The sequence below is a fragment of the Medicago sativa genome, chromosome 4 (genome assembly GCF_051527215.1).
Source record: "Medicago sativa cultivar Bolivia chromosome 4, Bolivia_mono, whole genome shotgun sequence".
NCBI classification, from domain to species: Eukaryota; Viridiplantae; Streptophyta; class Magnoliopsida; order Fabales; family Fabaceae; genus Medicago; species Medicago sativa.
In genome coordinates this window covers 57,633,051-57,649,653 of record NC_140752.1, presented here as the reverse complement: position 1 = coordinate 57,649,653, position 16,603 = coordinate 57,633,051, and the positions used below count along the sequence as shown (strand labels likewise).

The 16,603-nt window shown below is 34.3% G+C and overlaps 1 protein-coding gene and 1 long non-coding RNA gene across 2 annotated transcripts; both read right to left on the bottom strand.

Moving 5' to 3' along the window:
* Positions 1-10,675: 10,675 nt before the first annotated feature.
* On the bottom strand, positions 10,676-11,390 carry LOC146930152 (uncharacterized). Its single transcript, XR_015006286.1, has 2 exons — positions 11,254-11,390; positions 10,676-11,171 (listed from the first exon to the last, which is right to left on the bottom strand). It is a non-coding gene; the product is annotated as an uncharacterized LOC146930152 (long non-coding RNA).
* A 1,442-nt stretch (positions 11,391-12,832) lies between these two features.
* Positions 12,833-16,603, bottom strand: LOC146930151 (stress-response A/B barrel domain-containing protein At5g22580-like). The gene is made up of 2 exons (XM_085708280.1): positions 16,556-16,603; positions 12,833-13,210 (listed from the first exon to the last, which is right to left on the bottom strand). Exons 1-2 carry the CDS (start codon positions 16,573-16,575, stop codon positions 13,006-13,008), a joined length of 225 nt encoding a protein of 74 aa, XP_085564406.1. The 5' UTR covers positions 16,576-16,603; the 3' UTR covers positions 12,833-13,005.

Genomic DNA, 16,603 nt, shown 5'->3' with positions numbered 1-16,603 from the left:
AAATTCTTCGTTTCTCCTAAAAACTGAACACACTGATCAGAAGCTAAGTGAGACAGCTTCTGAAGTGATAATCAGAATCTAAATGCAGCGGAATAAAACAGAGAGAGAGAAGAAGAACGACACAAAGCAATTATACTGGTTCCTTCCACAATCCGGAAGTAGTCCAGTCCCCCTTGCACTTCCAAGGAGATTTCACTAAGAGTAATATCTGATTACAATTGCTCAAGCACACAAGCAAGAGACTTCCTTTGCTCAAGCACACAAGCTAGAGACTTCCTTTGCTCAAGAACACAATCAAGAGACTTCCTGCTCAAGCACAACTGCAAGAGACTTCCTAACTAAACAAAATTACACAGAAAATTGTTTAAGGTTGAACACTTGATATACAATCAGAGGTGCTCACAATACAAATCAGATACAGACTCAATGGACTTAAGAATTTCTAAGATATGACTTTGAGACACAGAAATTCTAAGTGAATGCAGAACAATTTCAGCAGAGATTTGGCACTTGTAAAAATGTTGTGAGTCTTTTGTTCAGCGTTCTTGCATTACCAAAACTCTAAGTCTTCACTCCTTTATATAGAGGTGTGAAAGAAACGTTGTGAAATTGCCAGCACACCAAAGAGTCGTTGTTTGAAGCTTGTTCTTTCACCAATGATCTTTTGCCTGATTTGGTTGTTGTCCTATGAAGAACCAATTTGAAATCCATTCCTTATCCAAAGGAACATCTATGCAGGCGAAGCCGTATTCTGGAGCTGTTTTCTTGTCTTGTAGCGTGGACACAAAACAGAGTAGTGGAGAAGGTGGTTGTACAGTTCGTACAATAGTACAATGTCAACGCTTTCGTCCAAATTGCAAGCACATGACTTCAAACACCTTTGAAATGACCGTTGCAATGTTCCACTAATTTTCTGATGTGTTTTCGAATCCAATAGACAGCTTTTGCAATGTAGATTCTTCAATCTTTGAATCTTCTGCAAATCCAGTTGATCTTCAGCTTCTGGTGAAATGACTTCTGATGAGGCAGCTTCTGATGATGCAGCTTCTGATGAAGCAGCTTCTGCAGCTTCTGATGGTGCAGTTTCTTCAGCTTCTGATGATGCAGCTTCTGATGATGCAGCTTCTGATAATGTGGCTTCTGGACCTCTTGTCTTCAGGAGCACTATTCTTCAGGAGCACTATTTCTTCAGGAGCGCTTTTACTATCTTCAGGAGCAGCTTGACTTTAGGAGCGCTTTCCACTTTCAGGAGCGTATTGCCTTCAGAATCGTCTAAGCTTCATTTTCTTTTGCTCTTTATTTGCTCATTCAGAAACAATTAATGATGTAACTTTTTAACTGTGGTCCTGTACACTTGAACAAATATTAGCTAGTCCAATTTACAATTTTTAATACCTTGTTATCATCAAAACTCTTTGAGGTTCATTGTTAAACACATTTTGTTCCAACACTCTGTTTCTGTCATTTGTGGGTGTTTATCTGCTGATGTTCCTGTTTTTCTGTCATGTGTTTGGTAATGTTTTTACGGTTCTGTTTCATTTGTTCCTAGGCACTTTTGGTTGTTTGCAGGTACTTTAGCCATATTTGGCCCCTCTGTACTTTATACTTTTCCCACTTCTCTTTGTGGGATTTTTGGTTAATAATATTTTGATATATAGATGGTTTATGTGATTATTAATGTTTTAAATGGAGTTTTGATGTGAGTAAATTAATGTATATTGTTTTTAAGTTGAATTAATAATTATGATTAGTCTCATGTGGTTAAGGAGCTCTGCAAAAAATATCTATGATTAGCCTCAAGTGGTTAATAAGCGCCGTCAAAGGATGAGATGGATTTTTCAGATGAACCTGCGTTTGATTTCTAGATGGAACAATTTTAGCCGCACTTTACTTCACAATCAAATTCCGAAATATCAAGTCCCTTTTTTTTCTTCTTCTGAAAACTGGAGGATTAAATCCAAAATACAAATATATATTTTATAACTTACTGATATTTATTACACTCGATAGGACCCGTGTGTGCATGGGTCAAAAATCTAGTACTTACTAAAGCTTAACTCCCAAGCAATTGTAGCCCTAATTTTTCTCCCTACTTTTTCCCTCCACTTTGCAAGCATTTATTTCTTCTAAGAGCATCTCCAATGGGGGGTCCTTACTTAACAAGGACCACTCCCCGTTAAGGACCCTCCATTGGAGGAAGAAAAATTGAGTCCCCGTTAAGGAACGGGCAACTATATAAGGACTCTCTCTCTCTCCTGAGTAACTAACGGGTCCCACGTTTAAAAAAATAATAAAATGTGTACTACTTGGTCCCACTTGCATAAAGAAGTAATAAAATGTGTACTACTTGGTCCCACTTGCATAAAGAAGTAATAAAATGTGTACTACTTGGTCCCACTTGTAAAAATGAGTAATAGATAAATTATTTTTGTTTAATATGTAAAGATAGTGGGACATATTTAAATACTTTTCATTGGAATCCTTATTAGTGTACTGCCATTGGAGTCATTGAGTCCTTAATAGGTACTTTTATTAAAAAATTATAAATAAGTGATGTGTCACGTGGAGTCCATTTAAGGAGTCCTTGTCAGGGAACTACCATTGTGGATGCTCTAAGTGCTTATCCTACTCAGCATTTCACTATGTATTTCACACCTATTCCTAAGCCATTAATCTGACCTTTTATATCTCAAACGTGTTTTGATGAGTTCTCTTCCAAAGCATTGGAACCCATGTTTTTTTCTAAAAAAGAATTATCTCCCTTCTTCCCTCATCACTCACGACTGGGAATTGACAAAATGAGTTTGGTATGAGAAAGAAATGAGAGTCCAACAACCTTCTTCTTCTTCCTATAGTTAGCTTCATCTTCCTGCGTTTTTTTTTTTTTTTGAAACAGCAAATTTTATTAAAACTTCATCTTCCTGCGTAAAACCCAATTCTGGTTTAGAACATTTTCCATGACGACGTCGTTTTTCAACGGGGAGAGACTCATCATTCTCTTCTTCATTTCTACAATCCTCTACTCTCTTCCTTTATTTGTCCTTTCCCACGGCATTTCCCTGTCTCTCCTCGCCATCGCTTCCTTCTTCCTCGAGATCTCCGTCGATTCCTCCATTTCTCCTTTCTCTCTCCGCACCATGTATGTTCCTATCTCTCTCTATCTCGATTCGTTCATTCATTTATCGATTAATTGTTACAAATTGATATCAATTCATTTCAGATCAGGTGCTTCCTCTGGAATTCTACTTGGTGCAATAAGCATAAGTATAGGTATATGATTCAACAATCCAAAAAATAAAATTTACCAATTTGAGACGTAGTCAAAAGCGCGGCAATACAAAGCACAACTTGAGACAAAACAGAAGCGAAGCTTAAGCTTACACCCCAATGAGATAATCCATCATAAGTTACTTTGAGAAATTTTAGATCTTTTAGAACAATACAAGTATCTTATTCATTTGATATTTGGCTGTAATGGATTCATTTGTTTCTAATGTATTTAGTCTGAATCATGCTTTCACAGATGTTGCACTATGGGAATGTATATGACATAACAGATACGACTTATAAGTAGCTCTTGAGGCTTAAGTGGCGTGCCTATCATGTCGAGTACCGTCCGGATGAGGTTTGTGCGATAAGAACTATTTCTTTTTGTGTTTCGTTTGACGCAAGCTGTGTTTTTTTGTTAAGTCTATAGTAGTTAGATTTTATGTCAAGTAAGTTATATGTGATGTTGTCCAAGGTTTGTAAAAGCAATAAGATTATCAATTGAAATGATAGGATTTCTGCTAGAGGATAATAGTTGTAAAACAAAAGTGATTTTTGCTGTTTAAGTTGGCATTTTAAATCATATTCGAGCAATAATTTGATGTTAATTTGCTATGTCCATGACTAAGCCATGATTTAGTTTCATTCATTTTCTTCTTAGTTATTGATTTTTTTTATAAGATGCTTCTTAGCGAATTAGCTGTAAAGAATTGGACACTAATTATGTAGTAATTCTTTTTAGATTCTAAGTGGCTGGTATGTATTTGGGAGACGGCCAGACGGGGACATTATGTCAGTGATTCTCTCCATCTCTCTCTCTCTTCATTTTTTTTTTCCTGATCTTTTCAAGATTTGCTGCAAAACCCAAATTAACAACTCATCTAAAAAGGAGGTGGTGGATATATCAGCATTAGTTTTCTGTTTCTGTTGCAGCTTTTGATTTTCTGCTAGCTGCCTATGTCCCTGTGCAGGTTTTGGTTCTAAATAGCTGCTGGGTTGTAGGTCTTTTTTGGGGTTTTCCGGTATGTAGGTGACCTTTGTATTGTTCTTTTTCTATCTGCGGGTTGTCGTGCTTCTTGGACACTCTCGACGTGAATAAAATCTTGGACACTCTCGATGTAAACATGAAATTTTCTTCTTTTCGGGAAAATTGTTCATATGTACAAAAATTGGCAATGTTGATTGAGGAATAAGACAAAGAGTACCTCATTTGTTCATTTGTTTGGATTGTTTATTCGTCCTATCCATTTGTTTTTAACTATTGTTTTTCTTCAATGGTAAGTTGAAAGATTTTAGTTTTGTTGCCAATCTAACTTGAGTAAAAAATTACTTACTTTTTGGAAGCAAAAATCGTGAAAAAACCACACATTCCAAACTTTGTGATTCTTATCAAAGTTAACTTATTTGGAGGTGTTTGCTGTTGATGTATATATTATATGTTGGAGTAACTTTTAGTTCATTTATTTTCCTATAAGTTTATTGTCTTACAAGTCAAATAAAACATGTTAAGTAGATAACATGTTAAATACTTCAAAAAATATGTAAATAGATGCTAAATAGATGAAATGTTAAATGTTTAAAAAAAGTAGTTATATAGATGAAAAAAAAAAAATGATGTTAAATATATCACCAATAAGAGTAACTTCTAGGAAAAATAACATGTTAAATTAGAACAAAAAAATGTTAAATACTCCACCGTTCCTAATTACAAGTTTCCGTTGAAAAAAAGTTATGATTCTAAGTTTTATTTTTTTAAAGAAGTTGTGATTCTAAGTTATTAGGTGCAATTGTTTAAGTTTTTCCCCTAAATACACTCTTAATATTTTTAAATTTTAAATTAGTATTTTACTTCAAGAAGTATTGGATTATTGATCTTTAATTGATAAAAAAAGTATAGTGTTCTTCCATAAAAAAGTATCTTCATAACAAAGAAATGGGTTATAAAAAATTAGAAGCATGTGAAGAAAAATTTGTAGAAAAATATGCATTGTAACTAATAGTAGTTGTATTGATCAGTTGACATTGATTCTCTAATAAGATCTAAAGATGTTGTAAGTTATAGTTAGCTCTGATTAGCCTTTCGAAAGGAATTGATAGCTAAGTATGTTTTTTTGTCTGGTGTGTACAATGTGGTCATGAGTCTTTTGTGAGCCAAACTTTGGCGTCCTATATCCTCATCCTCTCCTCAATGCCTGACGTAAGTTGTGCTTTCTAAATCTTGGTTGTGCTATGTGGACATTCTTTTTCTGTAAGAACCATGTGGTCAATTGAGTTGTATTAAGCTGTTGTCATTATTTTCTTATTTGAAATCAATGTTATATTACGTGTTTTACCGAATATTTTATTGTTTCATCACACACAAAGGAGATTCAAAGTTTGTTTTAATTTTAATTTTATCGTTTTGTATAGGATTGTCTAAAAGATATGAATACTCCATCAACCAAGTCAAGTGGAAAGAGAAGAGAAAAGGGAATATAAGTCACACCAATTTATGATGGTGGAACACAAAGATGTCTTAAGATTGTGTTGTAAATGAGCATAGTGAATGAGTCTTGATACTCTCCATCATTTTTTTTTTAATGACGATTGTTCTAATGTATTGTCTTCCACCTCTATTTTCTATTCTCATCGCAAACGTAAATGTCATATGATAATGTTTCATAAATGGTTAATGAGTTTCATAAATAATGAATCATTTAAGAGAACTTGAGTCCGATTCTAGGAGGACAATTCTTGGTCAAACTTTACTTACTTTCCGACCGAACTCCATATTACCATATCCCCTTTTCTCTCTGAACCAGAGGGTTATTACAAAAAAATGATATAGTTTCATCATTAAAAAAAATCTATTCTCCTTAAAAAAACTAAATATCAATTGTTCAAAATATACTACAGTTTTTAATTCAAAAAGACCTGTGCGATGCACGGGTCGGCGTTCTAGTATAGATGAATAATTGACTGTAGTTAGTGTCCCTAAAAAATTGACTATAGTTAGTGATAGATAAACTATAATTCGTAGGTTGGTTAGTTAGTTATTCTATAAATAAGCTATTTCAATCTAGTTCATTCTACATAAATGTATGCGAGTATCTTTCTCATGAATATCTTTCTTTAAGTATTTGATTATTCCATTTATAAAATATAGCATAACGGATAATATTTGTTAGGTTGAATATCTTTTGTGGTGTTTCAATTAAAAAACTTGTCTCAAAATATTTATTTAGTTCAAATGTATATGATATCTATATCTATATCAGTTGATCATCTTTTAAATATAGGGTTAATATGTGTTTACCCCCTGTAATATATGTCATTTCTGGTTTTACCCCCTGTAAAATATTTTTTTTGGATTTCGTCCTCGTAATTTGAAGATTTTTGGTTTTGGACCTTCATGAGCTTTGACAGTACAAAATCAAAGATATGGCAGGGGGTAAACCGAAATTTGCTCAAATGAACAGGGGGTAAACCAATTTTTTTTCAAATTACAAGAAGGGTAAACCTAAATTTGCTCAAATTACAGGGGGTGAAATTTTCAATGAAGGTCTAAAACCAAAATATTTTCAAATTTCAAGGATGAAATTCAAAAAAAATATTTTACAGGGAGGAAAACCGGAAATGACCTATATTACAGGGGTAAACACATATTAACCCTTAAATATAATAATTAATTTCGTAAGCTTATTCTCGTGTATTTGTAAATAGCAGCATATGGTATATTTGTATAAACCACCAAAAAATAATATGATGTATTTGTATGGTATTTAGGGGCTCCTTTGTTAGACTCTGGAGAAATTGAGAATACAGAGTCACAAAATAGTTTGAAGAAGAGTCACAAAATCTAATGACAATGAAACTTTATCCAACAATATTTGAAGAAGCAGTATAAAGTGAGAATGGGGAAGTTGAGAAGTATAAAGTTTGACTTGTGGCCTAGGGGTCCTCTCAACAGTATGGGGTAGACCACACCAAAGTATTTACACTAGTGGCTTGATGGACACCATCCAAACGGTAATCGCTCTTGCTGCCCAAATGAATGAAGTATGTATCAACTATAGATGTAAAAAGGACATTCTTGTATGGGGATTGGGGAGTTGAATGAGGAGGTTTTTGTTGATCAACCATAAGGTTATGTGAATAAAGGGTGATAAGCTGAAGGTGTATAAATTTAAAAGGGCTTCATGTGAGGTTAAACAAGCACCACAAGCATGGTACAGCCGCATCTAGGCCTATTTCACCAGGGAAGGATTCGAGAAATGTCCATATGAGCACACCTTGTTTGTGAAGATAAGTAAAGGAGGTAATATTCTCATTATTAATCTTTATGTTGATGATTTGATATTTACTGGTAATTATTAGAATATGTTTGAACAGGTTAAGAAGTCTATGAAAAGGGAATTTAACATGTCAGACCATGACAAGATGCATTATTTTCTTGGAGTTGAAGTAATTCATAATGAAAAGGAAATTTTTATTTGTAAAAAAAAAGATGTGAAAGAGTTGTTAGAAAGGTTTGAAATAGAGAAGAGAAATTTATCTAGGAATTCATTGCTCCCTGATGCAAATTGATTAAAAATGAAAATGGTGTGAAGGTGGATGCTACAAAGTATAAGTAGATTGTGGGTTTTTTAATGTATTTAGCAGCCACAAGACTAGATCTAATGTGTGTATTAAGCTCAATTAGCAGGTTCATGGACAGTTGACTTGGGAATAATGTATAAGAGGAATGGAATTGAGACGCCTGAGGCGTACACAGATAGTGGTTATAAAGGTGATTTGGATGATCGAAAAAGTACTTTCGAGCAAGGTTTTAAAAAACGGGACGTTACCGCAAAAACGGCCGTTACAAATCGGTATCGGCAGCGGCCGTTACCGTTTTTGCCCCTTTTAACGCTGAGAAAGAAATTCACAGCAATATCGCCGTTACAGCGTTACGGAACGCCGTTACGACCGTGAAACGCCGTTACGGCCGCGAAACGCCGTTACGGACTCCAACTTGAAAATTCAGTCAAAACTTTTTTCTCACTTTTCTCTCTATACAAACATTCACTGTGAAATATAAGCTTAGATTCATGATCAGCGTGAAAATCCAATCAAAATGGTATTTTAGTTTGTGAGATTTGGTGAACATTTGAGGTTTTAGAAAATTCAACAGTGGTGATGTTCTTGTTGTTGTTCTTCACGTGAAGAAAGGAAGAAGAAGGAGTTGACCTCCTTCCTTCCTTGTTGACCGCGGGCCCCACCTGCAGTTTTGTCCTATATGCTGTTGCTTATGCACCCCCTTTTTCATATCTGCACCCTTGGTTTTTTAACTATATGTAGGAATTAAATTTGGACCCCTTGATGCATCAAGTGGTCCAGATTTATTCCAGCTGAGCCAATTTTGTTTTTATTTATTTCTTCACCATTTTTATTATTTTTTACACCATTTTTGGCACTTTAATGCCTCTTTTTTATTCATAAAAATTTATGATGTGAACTAAATGTAGTTAATTGATCATGAACTATGTTTAAAGATATGCTATGAGTAGTAATTTATTAGTTAATTTCTTTTCAATCTGTTAAACATTCTATCTTTACTAAATGTAGTCTATTTTTATTATTATATTCACTTTAAACATGTTATAATTATGGAAAAAAAAGTATTAATCTAAGTTATTATACATTATATGATAACATAAATAGTTTTAATACGTTTTGTGAAACATTTTGACTAATTCACACCGCGAAGACCGTTATTTGTATCGCAGCGTCCGTTACAGCCGAAATCGCGACAACCTTAACGCGACCGCGATCGCGACCGCGACCGTTTTTTAGAACCTTGCTTTCGAGTATGTTATCATGCTTGAGGCACAATCTTATGGTAGTTTAGAGTCTATGGTAGTTTCAGGGAGTCATAGAGAAGTTAGAGATGGTGGGCGGGGTTAGATCACAAAGGGAGACCCATCTTGAATCATTTTGTTGGATCGACCCGGCTTGCGGAGGACGGTAACCCTGACCCAATATTATTATATCGGTCAATTTCATTGTTTGAAATTTAATGGTATCTATTCAATCACATTTCATTGTTTGCACAACTTTATATTTGTAAAATTACAATTTATCATCAGATCTTCATACACACCCATGGCATAATCATTTGTGGTTATTGTATCGTACTTATATCTAAGCACCTACCTACACGATTGAGGGGTCAAAACAAAAACATTCAAATAGAAATTAATAAAAAAATACCTATTATTCCTGTCAAAAAAAAATAACCATTGTTAATATTTTATTTTTGGTCTAGTAGCCTAATGGCTAGAGCTCACACAATTAAATGTGGAGAAGTGAGGTGTCTGGAGTTCGAACTCCGGCCCCTGCATAAATTATGCAATGTCCCTACCAATTGAGTTAAGTTCACGGGGACCCATTATTAATATTTATTAGTAGGTATTGTAAAAAAAAAAAAAATTTATTAGTAGGTGAAAATGACCATAAAAAGACAAGAAAAGAGAGTTTATATATGTTATAAAATACTTTGTAAAACTAATAAATGACAATATCTTTTATTTTTACATAGCATTATTTTTTTAAATAAGAGTAAAAATGAAATAAAAACTATAACTCATTTAATCTCGTCTATTTTCCAAACAATAAAAATGAAAAGTTTATTTCATTCCTCTCTATTGTTTCCGTCAATCCAAACAAAACTCTAGTGAAATAAAAAAAAAAATGGAATTAAAAGGGTTAGGGAATGATGGTTTTGTATAGGGTTAGGGAATGATGGTTTTGTATAGAATTAAAAGGGTTAGGGAATGATGGTTTTGTAATTTTCATATATTTTCATTATTTTCATCATTACCATTGATTTATAGTTATAGAATTACAAATGCTCATTCCCTCAACCTTACAACACAATAAAACTCATTAGTATACAAAAACTCAAAAACTCTCTTAACATTTCTATGTGGGACATGTAGAACAAGAGAATTTTGATTTTGAATCACTCTAAAAACACTTAAATCACAACACTAATTTCTTTCACCATAGTGACACAATTTAATTTCTCAAATCTGAATCTTTGTTACGTGTGAAGGAAATTGGGGCCTGGAGGGCTAGGAATTCTCAATGCATTGATCATGAAATTTCCCTCTTCATAAATTGCTTTCTGATAGAGTTGTGACTTGGCATCAGTTAATGGAAGAAGCCCCCATCATTGTTAATATTGATCAAAGTAGTATTAGCAATGGTTTTGGAATCATTTTACATATTTGTTAGGCGCTTATTTGTACAGCATTACTGCTGTAACAGCCTCATCAATCATTAGATCTACCGTTGTGTAAAGTTTCGAGAATCAAACTGTTTCATAACAGCTCATGAATAGAAGAAACCATACATGTTCACAGGAGGATATCATCTGTTCCGCTGATTCCAAAATTCAACTTCAATATAGAAGAAACCATATATTTTGGGCAGTGTGTTTGGTTTGCCGTTTTGTGCCATGCATATTAAACTCTTACATTACAGAGAAATGCAACCAACGCATCTGGAATTACAGTTATGGACCGCAATTTATAACTACGAACTATAGATAATCGCTGTTTTGTGCTAGTTATATATATCCCAACGTTGCGATTCAACAACTATAGATATTAGATGCATACATACTGCAAATAAATGTACATATTATTACATAACCTAATAATAACAGTTTTAAAAAGGGTCTGCATCTTCTGCATCAACCGTTTCTTTATCGCGATTTAAAACATTACTAATAATTCAGTCCTTGGATAAGCATGCTAGACTTAGACATGCATGAGGAAGGTTACTGTACAAATGAAAGAAAGCAAAGAGAAAAACAAACTACCAGCAGAATTTATGGATCCAACCTTGGAGATGACCTTATCTGCTGCAAAATCATCATCCTAGTGTCACAAAACTATTACATATTTTTCTCATAACTTCGAACAAATAGAATAAAAAACTTTATATGATTAAGGCACTTACTGCATTCTTTTGGATGACACAGACACTTCAAGCCAGCATTACAGGTTCCATTAGGATTTTCACACCCTTTGCAAAATTCTGGTGCATGAATTGGAACGTTAACAGTTATCCTTAATTGAGAAGATATAGAAGAATTTGAAGTCAAAAAAGGTGGTTGAGTTTTGATATTCCCACAGTACTTTGTGTGATTATGGTGAGGTGTAGAAGAACCTAATATGAGATTGAATAGGAGTAAGAATTGAATAAGATGGAGTTTCTTGAGTGGCTTCATGTTCATCCCTTTCTCTCCAATATCAATACAAAATCCTGCTCTATTGTTTGAATATTCTAGTGTTTCTGTTTGGATGATACTGGATTGTAGATAAGAAAGCATAGTGTCAAATCTAATATTTGAAAAACCGGACTGAACCGGCCAGTTGAACTAATTGAATCAAGAATCAGTTAGTTCGCTGGTTGGTTTGATCCTGATTACGTTATAGTTTGATTAAATCAGGTTGAACTGCAATTGGTTCAACTGATTTTTTTTTTTTTTAACTTCTTTTTATTTATCATTTGGTTTAGTTGTCGTTGAACTAATTGAACCATGATCTAGAGGTCTAACCAGTTGAATCTCCGGTCCAATTTTTTAAAAATCGGTAAAGAGGCCTAGAGAGACACTAAATCCAAATTTCTTTACATGATGGTCCCATTGCTGGATTAAAGACTTTCTTTTTCCCTCCTTTTCATGTCACTAGTAAAAGCCACATTGCTTTGAGGTATCTTGGTATAGAACTTTTGAAGCCCATCCTTCATAAAGTATTTTAACTTATTCACAATTAGTCATCAAGTTTTGCATGATTTAATGTCTTTCACTATTGATAATCATTTAATGTCCTTCTAAAGTTGCTTTTGTATTTAGGCTTTATTAGACAAAGCATGCACAAATGATGTTATTCATGCACGGTTAATGAAGATATTGACCACAGTTATTTACTTTAACTTTGAATAGTTTAGGACACTCTCCCTATGTAACAATCTCTATGTTTGTTTGTGAATTTCTTTTAATATGTTTCATATTGGAGTCGTATTAACTGTGCTGTTACACATGAGATGGTAGAAACTATTGGGAGAGAATTAATCTTCGTTTGGATAAACATCTTAATTAATCCCTTGTAACATACTAGGAAGCACTTTTTATAAAAGCTATTTCTATAGCATAAGATAAAATAAAGTCAAACTTTTTAATATAAGCTATAAGTTGTTTTTATTATAAGTTATCTTGAAGAGCTTATAAAAATAAGTTAAAATCAACTAATGGACATGTCATAAGTTGATTATCATAAACTCTTCCAAAGAGACTCACAAGTAAGCTCAAATAAATCAATGAAAGCAGACACTTAGAGTGTGTTTGGATGAGGTAATTTGGAAATTTTGAAGAATTTAAAATTCTAGGCAATTTACCTCTAAGTATTTGAATTCCCTCATAACATTACATTTCCTCAACATTACATTACATTCCCTCATCCAAACAATGGAATTCACCTCAAAGTATTTGAATTCCCTCATAACATTACATTCCCTCAAAACATTCCCCCATCCATAACAAATACCAACATGTAGCAGTAGAACATTCCATAAATTTGAAAATAGAAGAGCATAACAAGTTGAAATTGCATGAGAACTAGCATCAACAAACTAAAAATACTTAATCCATACACACACATGCATACAATTCAAATATGAAAACTTTAAATTGCTTGAATATCTTCAAGATCATGCTGGTGCTTTGACAATGTTAGATGGAAAATTCAGCACCACAATCTTCTCAAGAGCAGTTGATAATATCTTGGAGAACTCAATATGATTTAATTTTGGGTGAACTTGAAATGCATTCCAATCCTCTTTCCCGTTGAATGTCATCGAGAAGGCATGAGTAAAACCTTGGCTTAGCATTTCATGACTTTCAGTGTATTTTCCCCTGTCAAACAACAAATACAAACATAGATGATAAGTAAGAGAATTTTTTGTACTTTTTGTTAAGGCGAAATTTTCCATGAGAGGCAAGAAGGGCTGCAGATGGAGAGAGACTTGAATCCTCTCCAGCTATATCTCAATCGTTGGATTAAATCTAGAGTAAATAGTCAATTACCCCCCTGAAATTGTAAGTTTCGTCAATTACCCCCCTGAAATTAACAAAACTTTAATTACCCTCCTGAAATTGCACAACGTTAATCAATTTACCCCCTCCGTCAAATTTTTCTGTTAGTCAAGATGATATTTTGCAAATACCCCCCTGAAGTTTTGCACTTATGTTCAAAATGCCCCCTGAACTTGAAAATTTATATATTTTTTTCTTATCCTTAAAAGTGATTGCATTATCACTGAATTGTGGAGCATATTAGCTAAATTTTGACAGTATACAACCATATATTGGCAGTATGGTAGAACAAAACTTAGCTGATATGGACTAATTATCCAAACAATGTAGTTTAAGTCAATCCTTTTAAGCACATCCTAAAAACACACCACTCACTAAAATTACTCTATCTAAACAGACATTGAGGTTTCTCTCTGTTTGCGACATTAAGGAATTCTAGCAATAGGAAAGTGAATCTATGAAAATTTGACTAGTTAAGGAATTCATAATCGAGGCTCCAACTTCTAACAACCTTAAGACAATACTAACTACCTGCAAATATGATTAGAAAATGGTAGCTAGGAATATATAGAATCCGGAAAATGGTAGCATATATTGCACCATCCTTTTGAAAATTATTGTAGGTTTTACCAAATACTGCCAATTTGTTCTACTATACTGTCAATATATGGTTGTATATCGTCAAAAACTTAGCTAATATGTTTCACAATTCAGTGATAATGCAATCACTTTTAAGGATAAGAAAAAAATATATAAATTTTCAAGTTTAGTGAGCATTTTGCACATAAGTGTAAAACTTTCGCGGGGTATTTGCAAAACATCATCTTGACTAACAGAAAAATTTAACGGAGGGGTAAATTGATTAACGTTGTGCAATTTCAGGGGGTAATTGAAGTTTTGTTAATTTCAGAGGGGTAATTGACGAAACTTACAATTTCAAGGGGGTAATTGACTATTTACTCATTAAATCTAATGTCAGAGAGTATTGATTAAGGTTATATATAAAGTTATATGAGCGATAAAGACTACGACATCAGTTTTTTTTATGTCTCTGTGACCTCAACACAACTCTGATTGAGGTCACATAGCCTCATTTGACCGTGATTTTTCAATGTCAAGGATTGTGATGCAACCGCAATAGTTACTCTAACCGTGATTTAAAACCATCTCATTGGATTAATGCAGAAGTTATTGCTTTTTTTTTGAAGTAGCAAAAGTTATTGCTATATATGCTCAAAATAGGCTAAAAGTTTAATATTCTTTAGTTGGTTGGGCTTATATTTGCTAAATCATAAAGGTGACTTGTGCCTTCGACGTGCAACCGGATCCACTGCAGCAACTGCAACACCACAAGGCATAAGGCTCTACAGCCACTGCAATGGTATGGTTGCATGAGAGGATTTGCGTTCCTTTGACGTCTAGAACTACTTTCTTCTCCAATATGTAAGGTGATCAAAGAGAGAAAAATACATAGAACTGTTTGGTAAAGGAAACTAAATCAAGTGATAGGACTCAAATGATTAGTGATCTCCAATATGTGTGTGTGTGTGTGTGTGTGGGGGGGGGGGGGGGGGGGGGGGGGGGGGGGGTGGTGGTTAAGGGAATAAATAAACAAGAAAGAGAGAAGGAAAAAAAACTAAGAACTCCTCTGCCTAAAGACCCCGAAGGTGTGTACAAGTAGGATGGTATTCAATTAAGGAGGGGGGGGGGGGGGGGGGGGGGGCGAGAGAGAGATCCACAATTCGAAGGAGACGACATTTAGTAGAATTAAGCGTAGCCAACCGATCAGCACATTTGTTTCCTTCTCGCAAAGTATGATTAAAGTGGAGTAGTATACCATCCAAGAATGAGAAGAAAGCTTCCTGATGAAAGAAAGTAGACTTGCATGGGGGGGGGGGGGGGGGGGCGAGAGAGAGATCCACAATTCGAAGGAGACGACATTTAGTAGAATTAAGCGTAGCCAACCGATCAGCACATTTGTTTCCTTCTCGCAAAGTATGATTAAAGTGGAGTAGTATACCATCCAAGAATGAGAAGAAAGCTTCCTGATGAAAGAAAGTAGACTTGCATGGGGGGGGGGGGGGGGGGGGGGCGAGAGAGAGATCCACAATTCGAAGGAGACGACATTTAGTAGAATTAAGCGTAGCCAACCGATCAGCACATTTGTTTCCTTCTCGCAAAGTATGATTAAAGTGGAGTAGTATACCATCCAAGAATGAGAAGAAAGCTTCCTGATGAAAGAAAGTAGACTTGCATGGGGATAAAAGTCCTACAGTTTAGTATTAGTAATCAGATCCAAAGTGGTCTGAAAGTCAGATTTCATGATGGTATTCATAAAACCAAGGTGCCAAGCAAATTAAAGATCTCTCCAAATAGTTGAAAGTTCAGCCAATTAATTTGAAGCTCTCCCACAAGATCCAAAAAATAACTTAAATCCATATTCTCTTATCGTTTTTTCTCTTATCGTTTTTCGGAAGAACGTCAAAACATGCATTGTCGGGATGTCCAAAAGAAGAGACATCAACATTAACTTTAATAATGCCTTCAAAAGAAGGATGCTAGTAAACATGACGGGTCATGTGTTGCTTAATGATGGGACCAAGAGCTTGGACCATGGAAGAATGATACGAGAATATATTATTCACTAAAGCCTAAGTGTCTTTCTTTAAATGTTGAAAAATCTCATCATTTTTATTCGTCAAATCTCAAAATAGGTTACTATGAATATCATGGTGTTTAAACCAAATTTGACAACCTTAAATGTAAAATTCTTTAGGATAATTGTGACGAAAATATCTCTATATAGACATTGCATTAGTGCAATCGCGAAGAGTATGCGTATCACTCTCAACAATCGCATCATACCTCTGACAATAACTATTAACGGTAAGATCGTGTAAACCTCTAAAGGCATTAGTAGGAATATACCATACATCATCAACCAACAATAATGTTTGATCTTTTCAATAAGTGGTAGCCACCTAATCAAGTTCTCGTAAGTAGTTGGTGTCAAATTATGAGTTGAATCTCAATCCAACCACTTATTTCCATGACCAACCGAGTAAATACCATTAGGTGAATCACTCTAACTAAGCTTATCATCAGTGTCATTATTGATTGTAATGCTAACAATACAATTTAGGTAAAAAGAAGGAAGTTGAGTACCTTAAATCGGGGCTGAGCATGAGAACCGAACGTACCCAAAACCTGTCT

Excerpts from the sequence above, each read along its gene's own strand:
- LOC146930151 (XM_085708280.1), bottom strand. The coding sequence starts at position 16,575 with ATGCTCAGCCCCGATTTAAG. Across the intron at positions 13,211-16,555 it reads ATGCTCAGCCCCGATTTAAG|GGGAAAATACACTGAAAGTC; the intron begins GTACTCAACTTC and ends GTTGTTTGACAG.